Genomic DNA, 18,156 nt, shown 5'->3' with positions numbered 1-18,156 from the left:
GCCACTCACACCACTGGTCCTATAGGGCTCATCCGTCCTGTCTTCCTTCTTTTCTTATAGTAACTACTTGGCCTAAAGAAAAGCTGGGTACTTTTAAGAGTCCCCAGAATTTGTTTTGAAATTTTACCAGCACCTAAATTGCACATTGGGTTGCTAACACAAGGTTAGCATTTCGATTCCCCTCCTCCAAGGGGGAAAGGTAGGTTTTTCTACTCCCATAAGGATTTACAGTCTCAGAAACGCATCGGGCCAGTCTCCTCCGGCTCATAGGGTCACTGTGAGTCAGAATTGACTTGATGACAGTGAGTTTTTGAGGAATGTAGATGCTTTGGAAATAATACCCCAGATATCTGCTGTAGTTGCCAATCTGACTAATATCTACGCTCTTCAACTTACCGAGATACCCTCACCCCCTGGTCAATTCAAATCACCTGATTTGATTAATGTGCTTCCTATTGGCATATGTCATTTAAAGCAAACATTATCATATTCATAGCTTAGTAAACGATTTTAAAGGTGAAAGTTATGGGGATAAGGTAAAGGGAAATTATATTGCCAAATCTGCAAGGTGAATAAGGTCCCCAAAAGATGAAAAAAGAACATGGGCAAGACTATTAGAGAAATGCTTAAAAACACCAAAGATACAGTTTTTACTTGTGCCACAGGGGAACTTATAGGTTCAGATCTCCCAAACTCATTCCCTACTCCGCCCCCCTCAAAACAAAAACAAAAACAACCCACTGCCGTCATGTCGATCCTGCCTCACCAGGGAACGTACAGATCAGAGTAGAACAGGGTTTTTGTGGTTGTAAGACCTTACAGAAGTAGACTGCCCCATCTTTACCCCTCAGAGCAGTTGATGGGTTCAAACCACTGACTTTCCATTTAGCAACTCAGAACTTAACCCTCTGTGCCACCAGAGCTCCTCTTCCAATCCTTTGTTCTCCTTCTTTTCCTGAGATTATTTGTACATACCGTTGTCAGTCCCTCACCAGCAAGAGATGGCTCATGGAGCACTATGTGAAAAGATTGCTAATCACTGCCTCCAGGGCCCTGGGAAAGGGTGCACTGGGTAAAGTAGGAGGACCGTGAACAAGAGGAAGACCCCCAATGAGATGGACCGACACCACAAACATAACAGTTGTGAGGTTGGCACTGGACGGGGCAGTGTTTTGTTCTTTAGACCACAGGGTTGCTGTGCATCAGAACCAACGTGGTAGCACCTAACAACAATATCAGTGTCCCAAAGAATGAGGAATTTCTTACCTCTTCAGTCCATTATAGACAGCCTGGTATCTATTCTGTTCACTGTTTATATGAATGAATGGACTCGCCCTCCTAGTCTGATATTCAGGAAAGATTTTCCTGGGAGCAAAGAAGAACTGGAACCCAGAGCAGGTAGGATTTTACAATATATCCTAGGAAACTTAATGGGAAATAGGGAAAAGGAAAATCAGTAGAGACGCTACTGAATTTTATCAAATTTAAAGCATTTTTAAAATTAAAGTATTGTCTGAATAAAGCTCAGGTATAACATAACTCCAAAAACCAAACTCACTGCCATCAAGTTAATTCCAACGCCTGTGAGAACTGCCCCAGGCGGCTCCGAGACTGGAAATCTTTCAGGGAAGAGAAAGCCACATCTCTCTCCCTGGAGTGACTGCTTTCAAATTGCTTCAATGTCTGGCCTCACAGTTAGCAACCCAGCGGATAACCCCCCCCCCCAAACCACTGGGTTCTTATGTAAGGTTTATGAGACTACTAGTAAAGGTAAATCTAGAGTGCTGTCATCCAAGATATAGTTGGGTCACCTCTCAGACTTAGGAGGTCCCAGACTAACCTCAGGTTATGTCCTGATAACCTTTCTTTGTTTGACTTAAGGCCTTCAGTTTGATGACCTCAAGGACGCTAATCCTTAAGAATCTATCCATTTATATGGATGTATACTTGTCAACCTGAGAAAAGTCGGCCTCCCCACTTTGAAGTCAACCACTTACTCCAAAAATTGATAGTTCAGTAAACTCAAAGGCAGTCAGTCAAAGATGTATGGTAGTTTTCTGCTTGGGAAATGGTAAGCCCTAGTTTTGTGGAACACCTGCTTTATAGAAGAAGCAGGTATGCATTAGGCACAGCAGAATCCTCAGCTTCCACAAGGGAGACCCAGTTTTAATTCCTAACCAACGCACCTGAAGTTTATTGCTGAAAATGTGTCAGTAGAATTTCAGAAGAAAACTAGGAAGGAATGCCTGACCTCAGCTTCTGGAAATCAGCCATGACAACCCTGAGTCATCATGATAGGATCCGGTTGTGCATGTTGTCACCAGGAACCAGGGCTGACTCAATGGCAGTTAACAGCAACAGCAGATTCTATTGTTGGTGGCAGTTATATTTTGTCACCATGGAGAAGAAGGTGTTAATGATATAGGGCAATTACAGGCCTCTTGGCTTTGTAGACATGCATGTGTTATGACATTAGCAGAATGAGATTTCAAATGGATTATTCAGATGTCTATTCAAAACCTCCACCTTAATAATATCACAAATACGTATCACTTGAGTATGTTGACTGATGAACTCCCAGTTTACACAATTGAGCAATAGGGGGGAAACCTTTTTTTAAATCATTTTATTGGGGGCTTGTACAACTCTTATCACAATCCATACATACATCCATTGTGTCGAGCATTTGTACATTTGTTGCCGTCAACATTCTCAAAACATTTGCTTTCTGCTTCAGCCCTTGGTATCGCCCATCATTTTTCCCCTCCCGCCCCGCTCCCCCCTCCTTCATAAACCCTTGATAATTTATAAATTATTATCATTTTGTCATTATCTTACAGTATCCGATGTCTCCCTTCACCCACTTTTCTGTTGTCTGTCCCCCAGGGAGGAGGTTATATGTAGATCCTTGTAATCGGTTCCCCCTTTCTACCCCACCTTCCCTCCACCCTCCCGGTATCGCCACTCACACCACTGGTCCTGAAGGAATCATCTGTCCTGGATTCCCTGTGTTTCCAGTTCCTATATGTACCAATGTACATCCTCTGGGCTAGACCAGGGGGAATCTTTTAATGATAGTTAGGATTCTCCACTCGCCATTTTGTTTTGTTTGCTTCAACTACATGATCTCAAGCTGGGTTTTTAAGGCTCCTGTGCCTCGATTGCAGTCACCGTAAACAGCATTCATGAGATAGGTCAAGTTCTCACAGTGATGAAAGCAAATCCCCCACACCCCCCACCAGGTGTTAAAAATGCACTCCACCAGAGTGCTCTGTCCTTTCCTCTTCCTAGTTAGTATTTATTTTCATCACCTGTCCATTATGGTTTCTTATCCCCGACCTATTGCACTGTTGGTGACTCGTTGGCCATTATTTGATTTTTGTACAGGGGGGAAAAGCTTTGTTATAGATATCAGCATACTATTTTTTTAAGTCTGGAGAGAGATATTATGGTGACTGAAGATATGGTCAAGTATCGAATATAAATGTATAAAGTCCTTGCTGCCCTATCACATCACATTCATGTTCTATTTGCTGGCAATATTAAAAGTTTCCCTTTTTTGTTTGTGTAAATTCTAATTTCTATGTATAAAGTCCTTGCTGCCCTATCATATCACATTCATGTTCTATTTGCTGGCAATATTAAAAGTTTCTCTTTTTTCGTTTGTGTAAATTCTAATTTCTGTCAACATCTGGTGAATTTTCAAAATTAGTATCTCATTACTGCCTGTCACCCCACCACAAATTAACTGGCCTAACTTGGCCAACATGTATTAACCATAAAGAAAACTGCATCTGGTTTACAGAAGTTTGCATCTCAATTATGAAATAATGATTCACCACAAGCCAACCATTATTCGCATGTCTAGGAAACAATTGTCTAGAATGAAAATGAATATTTAATTTGCATTGTTCACTTAAAATTTCCATGATTAAGATTTATAAAGTTTTTTTAAAAATAATAATATCACAAGAATCAGAGTTACTGTGATGACCAAAGTCAATTGCTGTTTTGTAGAAAATGGATACTTCCTTAATCCCCCTCCCATTTTAACATTTCTAAATTATTTGAAACTATTCTCTCTGAGCTGGTTTTGAATTTGAAATTGTAATATACAAATAACCCAGACATTATTCAGCCCAAGGGTGGCCTTAATTAGAAACATTAAAACTCACTGCCGTTGAGTTGGTGTGAACCCATAGCGACCCTATGGGACAAGGTAGAACTGCCCCTGTGAGTTTCCCAAACTAACTGTTTAGTGGGATGGAAAGCCCTGTCCTTCCTCACAACAGCTGGTGGCTTTGAACTGCCGATCTTGCAGATCACGGCACAGCCTGTAACCACTATGCCACACGGGCTTCTCCAAGAATAACCCTAATAGACATCAAGGACTGTTTATCTAGTGCCAATTAAATTTTAGTGAATCAGAGTCATAATTTTTTAGAGATTATTTCCAACTTTGAATTCATTTTATAACGGATGATCCCTTTTTTCAAGTCAACGATTAAGTTGTCTTATTTCATTTTGCAGCCAATTATTTTGGAGGTGTATTCCTTAAAGTTAGGCATTTATTGTTATGTTGTTGAGTTTATATACGGCAGAAGTCAGCATAGGATTAACCTGTTTGAGATGTGGTCCTTGGTGTCTAATTTTGATCCCAGACTTCTTATAAACTAGAGAAATTTTATGGTTGAACAATACTAAGGGCAAAAGAAGCCTCACTTCTTATTTATGTTATTTTTCTCATTATCACATATTTCATGTTTTACTTTTGGTGTTGTGTATCTTTGTAAATCTCCTTAAATTATCTTTTAAAACAGGCTTGGCTGTTGATTAACTTACTGAATACTTTCCATGTAATGCCCCCTCTGACGTTTTTAGGATCTTTCTTGCAAAAGTTTCAACAAGACACATTTAAGTACTTATGCTTTGTTATTAAAAAAATGCAATAATTCATATATTTAGGGTAGAGGAAGGAAGTCTTCCATCTACTACTCCCTGCTTTTGTATGTGTGGCTTAGAAGTTTGTGATTTCCTAGCTTCAATCCCCTTCTACGAAGGCTTAGCTGTATCCTCAGCAGTTACTCTAAGAGTTCAGGCACCTGGTATAAATGGCATTGTTCCTCCTTTCAAGGACCTTCAGTTATAACTAGGAATGTACAGAGTTGGATGCATATTACTTGAGGTAAGCATTTTTAAAGACCGTGTTAATTTGAGAATGTGCATCATTAAACAGTTTTCCTGTAGATACAGACAGTGTGGAAGGATACACTAGGAACACTACAACTACCGGGATGCTGTAAAGAGTCCACTTTACATCTTCCCATTCTTGCCTGACGATATGAAGATGTTCACTCAACTGCCATTGAGTTGATGCTGGCTCACAGTGATCTTACAGCCTTATGAGACAGGGTGGAACTGCCCCTGTGGGTTTCTAAGTGTGTAAATCTTCATGGAAGTGTCTGCTTTTTGTTTTCACAACATTGTCACAAATATATTGCAGAGGGTTCTCTCTTAGATTTAAAGCATGGCATAAATAGCAGCTATCCGGATTTCTTTATAATTAGATATTTAATAAATAGCTCTTCGTCAACTATTGATTTCAAGTAGTCTTTTCAGTAGAAGCATAAGTACTTATTGTATGTCACGTACTATTCTAAGTTTTACAAATGAGTAAGACAGAGGTTTAAATAATTTATAGTTTATATAACTAGTAAACTGGTTATACTTAGATGATCTAGTTCTTAAGTGTATGCTCTTATGACTACTTTAAGCTGCCTGTGTTGTTTGGGATAATAAAACATATTGTAAATTATGATACAATTAATCAATATCAACACATTCAATATCAACAAAATTCACTTGAAGTTATTTTGATACAATTGGGATTCATACAGTATCAGTGAGGATCGGCTGGTATTGTACCAGCTTAAGTGGCACCACCCAGTGGCAAAAACATATATTTATTTTAAACCCACTTGACCACTCAGCTTTGAAATTACATTTTTTGTTTTGTTTTAGATTGAGGGGATTTATTTAATCCCAATTGTTAAAATAAAATCAGACTTTATTCCTATTTTGTGGAACACTTATTCAAATTTGCAAAATCAAATGTTCATAAAATGCAGTCACACCCTATATTAACAAAGTATAATGATATAGGTTTGCTATTAAAGTTTGAATAAGGTATCAAGAACAGCATGGCCAGTTGGTTATATCATTAGTTACATCTCGAGACATCAGGAAAGATGTCAAAGAGAAGTGTAAGAAATGACTAAGTGCTTGCTAGGTATGTTGGGCTCAGGAAAGGCATTGTAAATAGAGGAAGCTCTGAAACCTCTTCAAGGAATTGCAAGTAGTTAAGTGTGTGTGGTCGTGACATAATCGTTTTTCAGTTTGAGGATTAAGAGTGTAGGGATGGAGTCTAGTCTGTCAACCATTATATAGCCAATGAGGCCTCTGTGTGAACATGGCCTTCCCCTGAGGATTCTGGGAATTCTGGCATTCCTTCCTTGGAGACAGGGGACACACTCTCTCTCTGCTCACTCCCTGAGAGACGCTGTACTGACAAGACACATGGCGCTACGTCCTGGGAGCTGGAGAAGCCACATGGACCTACCCTGATGCAACCAGACCTCTGGAGCCAGAGAAGCCACGTAGAGACGCCTACCAGCCTGAGATGCTGACACCACTGGCTCCACAAGACATCCCACTCACTGGCCTGTGATCTTGCTGCATTCTGCATCATTGCATGTGTTTAGTAAGAGGACTTTATAGATTGGTATTGGACATGTGGGCTAATATTGGACTTATGGACTTGATCTGGACTGGGCTGGGACATTTTCTCAATATTCAATTGCTCTCATATATAAACCTCTTTCTCATATATATATGAGTGTGTCAATAAATTTGTTTCTATAGTCTACCCCGACTAACACAGTGTGCTTGAATGAAAAGCGTACTGGGGGTGAAGATGGTGCTGGATAATCAGCCCCAAGGCTAGAGAAGCTGATAGAAATCACATTCATGGAGAGCACGGTTAGCCATGCTAGGACCTTGGGCTTTATATCCTAAGTAATAAAGGATCGTAGGTCTTAACAATCAAATTGGTTTATTTATATTTTAGTATCAGTGTAAGACATATATTGATTGCTAGGGATTGGGGGCCAGGATACCTGTTAGGAAAATATTGATTTAGTTTTAGAAAGAAATGTACATTGTAAAAGCAGTAGCAGTAGAATGCAAGAGAACATGAATTTGAGAGCTATTTGAGAAAGAAAGCTAAGCAGAGCTGCTCACTGTCCGATGTGGAACTGAGAGAGAAAGTAGTCTAGGATAAGCCTGAAGTTACTATCTTGGTGGGACCATGAAATTACTTCGGGAAATGAAGGGGAGGTAAAGTATTGGAGGAAATATAAGTTTCATATGAATTAAATATTAAAGTCAAGAAAAAGTTTCTAGATGAGGTACTAAATTATGAGCTTTCATGGGAGTATTTAAGATCACCTTGCTAGGTAATTTACACTACCAAAAACCAAAGTCCCAAGAAAATCAACAATTGAACTGTAAAAAGACAGAAGATAAGCCATGAAGGAGACTGAAATGGTATGGTGGAAGTAGAAGGGGATCCCAAAGAGACCAGAAGTACAGAAGCCAAGGAAGAATATTAAGAAGAGGTCGACAAAAGTCTAACCCCGTGGATTAAAATATTTTTATAAATTTCCATCTTCAACCATTTGCCAGACTGGATGCTCTACAAGATCCTCCACCTATAAGACAATTCTCTCACTGCATCGAGTGGATGCTGACTCATAGTGACCCTGTAGAACAGGGTAGAACTGCCCCTGTGAGTTTCCAGGACTAACTCTTTATGGGGATAGATAGCCTCCTCTTTCTCCTGTGGAGCAGCTGGTGGTTTTGAACAGCCCAACCCAGCCGCTTTATCACCAGGACTCCTGCTCTGTAAGATCCTTCATCAAACAAATCTTACTGATTTTTAGGAAAAAGACAACTAGTAGGAAACTAGACACAAACCTGGACTGGGAAATGCAAAAGAAGATCAAAATGAAACTGACAGAACTCTAAAGCCTTAATACCAAATAATGGTGAGGATGAAAATCAGAATCTCCTAGACATGGTGACTAGTAGGAACATAAACTGATCTATCCTGGAAAAGTTTTTGACACCCTCCAACAAAGGGAACACTCACATAACCTGAAGTCCCACCACTTTCCCTCCTAGTTACATAACATAAAGAAACTTACACAAGGAGAACAGTGGAAACGTCCAAAAACCCCATTTGTGGAGGAAAAGATAGATTCTTACATACATACAATGCAATATTATACATCCTTAAAAAAAATTGGTAAGACTGTCAAACACCTCATGACCTGGATAAATTGGAAGACATTATGCTCAGCAAAGTGAGTCAGTCTCATAAAGATAAATATTTCATGGCATCTTTATTATTAAGGGGGGGAGATGGAAAATGGTATTCACACCAAAGGAAAAGCCTTTGAAGACTATGATGAGAAGGGGTGGGGAGTAAGCGGGGAAGAGGGGAAGGACAGCGAGGGAAGAAGGGAGGGTTGTTGGGGTGGAAGGCGGGCAGAGGGATGAATCACTTGGGGGTGGGGTGCTGCTGGGTTGTCACTCTTCTGAAGATGCCATGGGCTGTGCGACACTGTAGTGTGTTTCCTTTGTAAGTAGTATGTTCCAGAAAGGGGAGAAAATAATGAAAATAAACAAAACTAAGGGAGAGAAGTGTCACAGCTTTAAAAACTTGCTAGATTCCTTACCCATCAGATCTAAACACTAGTCTGAGTGGCTTAAAGGGAGGAAAAATAAAATAGAAACTGACTAATTATTTTGTGATGCACAAGCTAGTTTCAGATAAGCCAAGAAAATAGACCAAAAAGCCTATAAAACGATGTCCGTGGTATATTTCTGTTCTGTGTCCGTGGAGAAGGCTATAGCTCAGTAAGGTGGTGAGGCACAGAGGAAGGCCCTCCAGGAGATGGGTTGGCCCTGGCTGCAACCCTGGGCTCAAGCGTGAGAACAGCTGTGAGGATGGCCCCGGACCAGGCAATGTTTAGTACTGTTGGACACGGGACTGCTGCGGATTAGGTGGCGTTGGTGCTGCCTGACGACACCATTTAACATCATTAGATGCTCTTCATTACCCTCAAGTCCTTTGCTGATCTCATCCAGGGTCGTGGGTTTAAAGTCTGTCTACTACAGCATCCAGAATCTGTATCTCCAGATTGTCTCCTCTGGATTCCAACTACCCACGTGAAACTTCCATTTGGATGCCTAATAAACATTGTAAACGCAAACAATCCCTGCGCTACAGACATCTGACTTACAGACAACTCCTCCTTACTCCTTTTTTTTTTTTTTAAGGTGAGTTCTGTCATAACCAATAAAGCAAAACAGGAACAGACCTGAATTTTTTTAATATGGCTGATTTGTCACAGTAACCAGAATGGGAACAATACAGGCTGAAGCCGTGGTATGGGAGGCCCCGAAGAGGTTTAGTGAGCCCGTTTAGGAGCCAGATGCATGAGACCAGATAGCCACAATGTGAAGAACCACACGCCTTCAAAGCAGAATGGTCAACTGCCATCTTTTAGCAGGCAGCACTGTTTTGGCTCAAAATCCATCTTAAGTATGATGAAACAATTTAACCAACCTCCCACTCACAGCAAATTCTTTATCACCGTTGCTTCAGACTTTCAGCAACCTTACACAGGATTTCCAAGGCTGTAAATATTTACGCAAGCAGACAGACTCCTGGTGTTTTTGAACCACCGACCGTGCCCACCTGCTCTGACTGCTCTGCAAATTCTTCAGGACGCCTTTAGGAATGTATCTGCCGGGGGCTGCCTGGATAATACATCCATATCTCAACACCGATTCTTCCCAAGGCATGCTCCATCAATATCATACTCTAAGTAATGGCAACTTCATCCCTCCATTTGCCCAAGCTAAAATCTTGGCATCCTTGTTTGCCTCCGTTTTACTCACACAATACATCCAATCTATTAGTAAATATGTCCAGAATTAAACTACTACTCATCCTTTCCCCCACTACCACCCTGTCTGGTCTAAGCCACTTCTAACAACTCCCCCCGCTTCTCCCTGTCCACACTACACCACACCCATTGCAGTCTAGTCAGAAGATAGTAGCCAATAAAATCTGTTTTTAAACTTTACAGTAGTTCACTTCTCAGCCTTTTGGCTAAGATCAAGTGTAGTATCTAAACTTTATATTGTCATGTAATTGCATACATAAGGACCCTTGATGCCGCCATGAGTTAGGCATTGGGTTGACTCCAGGGTCAGCATTTCAACCTTACCAGCTATTCCAGGGGTGAGTAATGAAATTGTCTGTTTCCATAAAGATTTGCAGTCTCAGAAACCCTATATAGAGTCCCTATGATTCTAAATCAGTGGTTCTCAACCTTCCTAATGCTGTGACCCTTTAATATAGTTCCTCGTGTGGTGACCCCCAACCATAAAATTATTTTCGTTGCAAAATTTGCTAGTATTATGAATCGTAATGTAAATAGCTGATATGCAGGATGTATTTTTCTTGTTACAAATGGAACATAATTAAAGCATAGTGATTGATCACAAAAACTATGTATTTATATACTGTGAAATATTTATTTCTAATTACAAATAAATGAAATTTTGCCTTGAAGGCTGGTGAAGCATGGGTAATAGTCTTCACACCAGTACTCGTATGTGGGTGTATCTGCATGTGGGCAGATAGAGGAGCGGGGTCTCAGTACCTAGACCATCGGAAATATGTGTTTTCCGATGGTCTTAGGCGACCACTGTGAAAGGGTGACTCGACCCCACAAAGGGATCGCAACCCACAGGTTGAGAGCCACTGTTGTAAATGAAGTCAGCGGCAGTGGATTCTTGGTTTTGGTTTGGATACATATGTAAGTATATTGGTATAGCCTGATCAATTTTTACAAACTAAGCATTCTCAGCACTCCAGTGAGGTGCCAGAATAACACCAAGATCCCAGAATCCCTCTGGATGTTCCCTTCCACTTGCTACCGTCCATTCTAAGAATAGTCATTACTCCAACTTTCTATAACAGGGATTCATTTTCCCTGGTTTTGTACTTTATAGAAATAGAAGCATATAGTAAGCTTTTGTTTGTCCTGGCTTTTTTGTTCAGTACCGAACTTCGAACTAGTTTGAAAAAGTTTAGTCCTGGCTGACGGAAACAAAAAAAAACATAGCAACCACATCTCTTGCAGGTCAGATTTTGACCTGAGTAGGAAACAGCTAGCCATGCCCTGCTCGAAGATGATGGCCGACCACATGGCAAAGCACATGAACAGTGATGTGGTCATCCACCATCTTTGAGCTAGAACACTGCTGCTTCCTACTCGAGGCAAAATCTAGCATGCAAGAGAGTTGGTTGCTATTTAATGAATATGCTGCCTTTCTTTCGTTAAGCCATGACTTAACAATTCTGCACTAATGTGGAGCACTGGATCAGCATTGCATTTATGAGATGCATCTGTATTATTCCTTAAAGTTGTATGTCATTCATTTTTGTTGCTGTATTCATTTATTTTGCTTAACTGCATTCATTTATTCAACTATTGTTGGGCATTTGAGAAGTTTCCATGTTGGGGCTTTTATAAACAGTGGTACTACGACTATCCAGATTAGGCGACCTCGAACTACGGCCGCGGGCCACATGCAGCCCACCGAGGACATTTATCCGGCCCGCCAAGGGCTTTTACCCCATTTTATTTTTTACTTCAAAATAACATATGTCCAGTGTGCATAGGAATTTGTTCATAGGTTTTTTTAAAAAAAAACAAGTCTGGCCCTCCAACGGGTATGAGGGACAGTGAACTGGCCCCCTGTTTAAAAAGTTTAAGGACCCCTGATCCAGATAGTACATATTCTTTGATGAATATAAACATATATATATAAGCATTTCCATGCCCATATTATTTAGGAAATTACAGAATTATAGGGTATGCATGTGTTCAATTTTGGTAGATGGTGCCAGTTTGCCAACATGATTGTACCACATTCCTAGCATATAAGAGAAACCTTTAAAAAATGAAAATTGGATTATATCTCTGCCCCAAATCTAGCAATGACACCATTTCCCTAAACGGTAACGTCCTTACAGTGACCTGCAAGGCTCCAACAGGTGCTTATTTCCCTCATTATCATCTGACCCTCTTCCACCCTCACGTTGGCTAAGTGTCTAACCTGCCAGACATGATCACATCTTAGGAACTGTGCACCAGTTGTGTAGAATGTTCTTTCCCCACTCTTACACTTCTTTGCTCTAATATCACCTTCTCAATGAAGTATATAACCTGATCCCTGTATTTAAAATTGCAATCTTCAACAAACAGGAATGGTGTCCAATTAATTGCATCTATAAATAACTGCTTCCTTTGCCATTAGACCAGAAGAACCAGACGGTGCCCACCTACCATTACTGAATGTTTTGATCAGAGATTCTATATAAGAATCCTGGTGGAAAGAGGGAAAAAATGTGGAAATCAAACTCCAGAATTTCTAGAGCCAGTGAAGCTAGTTTTCCCAAAACTGAGGAAATTGTTAAACCATAAACCAAAGTATTCTTTAAACCAAACAATAGCTTAATTGGGAAAGTATGCTGGCTTTGAATACTGTGCTGTTTTATTGGATTATCAATGTATATCAAATTGCCAACAGCAATAGAGAATGGTGGATTTATGTTAATGGTAGTGAAATTATTTGGAAAAGGATACCAAGGTGCCACAAAAGGTGGCACTACTTGAAGTATATAACCATGGTCACTGAAATGTACATGTAGAAATTGTTGGATTGATGTATATTTTATATATTTCACCAAAATAGTAACAAGAAATCATTCAAACAGAAAATAACCACACACACACACACAAATTTTAATACCCAACTCAGTACTCACAGTTCTCTTTCACTCACTCCCTTGCTGCCATGGAGTAAATTCTGATTCATAGTGGCCCTATAGAACAGAGTAGAGCCTCCCTTCACCACCACCACCCCTGGGATTTCCAAAGCTGTCAGTCTGTACGGAAGTAGAAAGCCTCGTTTTTCTCTTGTGGAGCCACCTGGAGGTTTCAACTTGCTGACCTTGTGGTTAGCAACCCATCTCACAACCAGGGCTCTTTTACACCACCAGGGCTCTTTCACAGTTCTCTCTATCCTGACTCCACACCTACTCCACCCCCTATTGTCCCTATCGCTATTTGATTTACTTCAGAAAATGAGTGTAAAGATATTTATCCATATCGGTTTACTGTTATGTTTTAAGTACCTAGAAAAGTAGTTTGCATATTATAGTTAATATATGTTTACTGAGTGAATGGTAGGATAAATAACAAAATACTGGGAAGTACCGAAAAGTATCCCCTCTGCCATTGAGTTAATTTTGGCTCCTAACAGTTCTATAGGATAGAGTAGAACTGCTCCTTAGGGTTTCCTAGACTGTAAAATGTATGGGAACAGACAGCCTCATCATGCTCCCACATAAGCAACAAATGGGTTTGAACTGCTGACCTTGAGGTTAGCAATCCAATGCTTTTATCCATTACACCACCATGACTATTTGCCCAGAAGTTGGTGATAGTATATTTACCTGAAGGAATACATAGAAATGAGGCAACTATGTCAGAGGAGCCACAGTGGTACAATGATAAAGCAACATTAGACTCAAAATTCAAGGATAATGGAGATGTAAGTACCAAGTCAAGTTGAACACATGGGGAAAGAGCAAACTGATGGATGCAAGAGTGTTGTATGATCTATTATGTTTGTTTGTGTGATGGGTTTGAGGGTCAAACTCACTACTATCAAGTAGATGCCAAGTCTTAGCAACCCTACAGGACAGCGTAGAATTATCCCTGTGGATTTCCGACACTTTAGGTAGAATTGCCCCTGTGGATTTCCAACACTTAACTCTTTTTTTTTTTTCATATACTTTGGACATTGGCATTAGGTTGGTTACTGTACACATCCAAAGGCCCAGCTTCTCAGTAGTATCGTGCAGTGACACAGCTTGTACCAGAGTTACAAAATAAAAATGAACAATGCTCAAATGTGTGGCTAAAAAACACACAAAAAGTAGTCTTAATCTATAAATTTTTTATACTTAAAATCATGATTGAGTTGAAATTCAAAAGTGCATTTCAATTGCTGAAAACCAACAACAACAAACTGATATTAACTCAAGGGACAAAATCAACATAATTGGATGGATGTGACAGGTGCCAGATACAGATGACTTGGGAAGCTAGGCAAAGTGGGCTAGTGAGAATGTAATTCTTAACAGTAGAAAGGCTTGTCTTTATCCCAGGTTTGGGAGTAGTCACTTTAATATGTTTAATGGCGTACATTATTTCCCTTTATATGTATCAGTATTTCGCAGTGAAAGTTTGCAAGTGCTGGAAAGTCAGGAAGTTGTGTTCCCTTACTTTGAGAAGCACAGCTGAGAGGAGAGGTAGCTGGATGGTTCGCGGGCCAGAGGAGAGGGCACTACTACATTTGTGAAGAGACAGGTGGTGTGAGTAGTGTGTGTTTGAAACTTTACACACGCCCCTTTTTTTGTGACTTCCCAGAAGGAAAGGTTCTGAGAACTTGAACCTAAAAAGAGAATAGTGGACAGGGTTGAAATGACCAATCATACTAGGTTTCATTAGCTGACCTTTAAAGGGGAGGTTGGGCTAAGAGTAGATGGGGATTGGTTAACTCTGATCTGGTAAAAGGTCAGTCGCTGCTGCTTCTGAAAATGGAGAGAAGGGGTGAGGTAAGTTAGTAATGACGTTAAAAGCGTTCTGTTTTATGTTAAGAAATGGGTGAGGTCAGGTCTTTCAACACTGATGAGGCTCTCCAGTGACCTCTGTAGAATATAGGACAGGTCATTCACCAGGGGCACCATCCTAAAGGGATCCTTGGACAATGTAGGGGATGAGTTAAAGTTGAGGATGCTAAATTTATAAAGATACTGGTCTGAGGAAATGAAACTGTGATAACAGGGTTGTGGCAGGAGAAGAAGGAGACCATGCGGAAGCAGAACACGTGTAACAGCAGAAAGGAAGCTAAGGATAAAGATAAAATAAGTCAATACATATAAAACACTGAATGTGCGTAGTGCGTAGTAAGCACTGTATAACACACAGCTATGCTCCCCCAAATTATAATTTTATAGTGCTTACTGTTAGACCTCATTCAGTAAAGAGCCCTGGTGGTGCAGTGGTTACGAGTTGGACTGCGGTCTGCCTGGTCAGCAATTCAAACCTACCAGCAGCTCCTCTGGAGAAAGACTGGGCTTTCTACTCCTGTAAACTGTTAGTCTCAGAAACCCACAGGGGATTTCTATGAGTCAGCATTACTCGATGGCAGCGAGTTTGGTTTGGGGTTATAGTGTGTCATTAACTTAAAATAAATTTCGACTTATTCAGTGGTAACAGCCAGTGTACCTGGTGCTTTAAATTGATAATTAGATTTAGTTATTTAAAGAAAGGCAAAACTCCAAGAAGTAAATTCTTTGTTGATAGTTATTAAATCTATCTTTAAAACGTGCATTTTTGAATATAGGGTTTTCTTCCAAGTGTGCAACAAATGAGTCATTTTCATTTCCTGTATATTTGTATATTTATGACTCTTCTTTATTTCATGTAAAGAAAAGCTCTCCAAAAGTTTACAGTCTTCCTCCCCTCCATTATCTTGTAACAGAACCTCGTCTTTGGTTCTCCTCTCTAGTTGTGCTTGGGTAGAATGCTCTGACTCTTAGGAAGAAGTGTAGGATGTACAAAATTAACCTGCATAAACCTACTCTCTACTTTTCTGCTCTCCTGAACCCATGGCTTATCTTTCCAGAATTCATGGATATGAGTGAGAATGTCTTCCACCAAGTGTCAGTATTTGTGTCCAGGTTAAAAAAATTTTTTTTTTACCAGGAAAAAAGAAAGTAAAACCAACAAATGGTTCATACTTTATTCACACAGGCTGTCATTTGCTTGAAACATAACTCCTTGTGGTTGAGGAAATGCATTCCTTAAGGATTGAGGATGGAGAGAGGATCAAGTTTTGGAGGTATACTTCAGTCCAAATTTTAAAAATAAATAAATGTAACACATACCCAATTTGTAGAAAGCTCTGGGAGCCCCAAGTCTCTCTGCAGGGTATCTAGTCAGATTAAGCCTCTGACAGATCCCCTCTAGACAAAGCCAAGGGGCTCCACCAGCTTTACTCTCAGACAGAGATTATTATAAACTTGATTGTGGTGAATCGAACCGTAGTATAATGGAATAGTCAGTTGACCTCTCCTTTGATTTGCTCTATGATCAAGTGTTTCTTGCTTGTTCCACACCAGAAATTTTTTCTCTGGCTTTTAAAATATTAACGGTGGTCTTTTCCTTCTTGCCCCTTATTTCTATAATCTTTATATTATGATTTTCTTCTTGCCATTTTGGTTTGTTTTTTATTGTTTCTATTGGGTTTCCCAGGTTGTGAAATACAGAGGCACGGATTCATAATAACTGATGCAGTGGCTTCAGGGATGTGGGGGTGGCCTGTGGGGGCAGGGGAGGGCATTGGGTAGCCAACAATGAATATGGGAGAGGAAGGGAGTATTAGAACTGATTGTGATGATGTGTATACAACTCTTTGAAAAAGCGACTTAGCTATGGAAGGGTACGATATGTGAAGACTGTGTCCAAAAAAATGACAACAACAAAAGAACTTGATCAGTGATATTACCATGGGTGATAGAGGAAGAGTTTTTGCTTAGGGGGCATTGAGTTTGTGTTAATGGTGGTGGAATAATTTGGAAAAGGATATCAATGACGGTTGTACCACACAAAGAGTAAAATCAGTGTTACTGAATTACATATGTAGAAGTTGCTAGAGATTGTTTTGTTGTGTATATTTTTGCCATAATTAAATAATTATATTAATAACAATGAGTACAAGGAAGAAGAAAATGCTCAAGAATTGATGGTGGTGATAATTGCCCAACTCTTCTTGATGTGATTGAATTGTCGAATTGCTTGACATGCGCATGAAGTGCCAATACAACTGTTATAAATAAGTGTTACACATGTGTTACACATAAGCTAATCTTTTTAAACAGTAGGCTAGATAAATAAAATACTTAATTAAAAATTAGTGCCTGAGGTGTAATTGGAGGAAAGTGAAGATCAAGAAGCTCATTTTAAAGTATGTGTATATTTCCTTGAACGTTGAATCGCTTCATGACTCAGGGCAGTGACAGTGTAAAGCACTCGGTCAGAAAGGCCACAAGGAGGATCGTTTTTTTTGTTGCCGTTCCCGGGTTAGTGCCGGTCACGTGGCGTGCATCACGTGACTCGGTCAAAGGCGCTTTTCCTCTTCCTGCTAGGAGAGGGGGCGGGGCAGCCACCATTCTCCAATTAGAATTGTTAACGTGTTCTACGCTGTTTCCTTGTTAGATTTTCTTCTCCTCTGCTGCTGCTGTAAAAACAAAATGAGTGGTAAGATTTGCTAGCTGTTTTGAACATTCCGCTTTTGTTTTAAAACATGGAAAACTGTACCGAACTAAAATGCCATATGGTTTCCTTTTAAATTGGTGCCAGTCGCTGAAAAATGTTTTAAATTATCTCCGTGTAATTATAAAAAAGATTAGCGTGTGTGCATAATGGAGCTGATTTTATATCGCTCCGAGTATTTCTTTCCAGTGCCTTTATTTTACTACGTTTCTGAAAGTCGGCATCAGATTAGGGGGGTGGGGGCTATTGTAAGTAAAAGCTTGCTATCAAGATGAATGTGTAACAGTTCATCCCGTTGCCTTTTATGAATTTAAATTCTTTAACAACTGCAGTTTCTTTATTTTAAGAAATGAAAAAAATCTCTTAAATGTAAATAGACCGTAGCAAAGATAATGTTAACTTATACTGGATGAAATCTCCTTTTTAAAGTCTTTGGCGGCACTTTTTAAGGACGGGATGAGAGGCTTCTTAAATTTTTCCTTAAGGCAGTTGTTGAATCAATTCTTCTGTGGGGTGATGGTTTGAATAGATTTTTCCCAAATCAAGTAGGTTACTAAAAAGCTACTACATATTTTCATAGTTGTTTAGATATTGTTACTTTTGCACC

At 39.9% G+C, this 18,156-nt stretch overlaps 1 protein-coding gene and 1 pseudogene across 2 annotated transcripts in view; both read left to right on the top strand.

The window, feature by feature from the left end:
- The window catches only part of FNDC3A (fibronectin type III domain containing 3A), a 223,333-nt gene that overhangs the window by 123,438 nt on the left and 81,739 nt on the right, over nt 1–18,156 (top strand). The window contains exon 1 of one of the 2 annotated variants that reach the window (XM_045289044.1): nt 17,467–17,534. The exons of the other annotated variant lie outside the window; for it this stretch is intronic. Coding sequence (XP_045144979.1) covers nt 17,528–17,534 — 7 coding nt within the window. The 5' untranslated portion in view covers nt 17,467–17,527. Of the gene's footprint in view, nt 1–17,466; nt 17,535–18,156 lie in introns of those variants that run through there. 2 annotated transcript variants of the gene reach the window in all.
- On the top strand, nt 10,221–10,389 carry LOC115869367 (annotated as a pseudogene).

This window comes from Echinops telfairi, unplaced genomic scaffold (genome assembly GCF_000313985.2).
Source record: "Echinops telfairi isolate 266 unplaced genomic scaffold, ASM31398v2 ScPeMD7_24;HRSCAF=84, whole genome shotgun sequence".
Lineage (NCBI taxonomy): Eukaryota > Metazoa > Chordata > Mammalia > Afrosoricida > Tenrecidae > Echinops > Echinops telfairi.
This window is presented reverse-complemented; position numbering and strand designations above follow the sequence as displayed.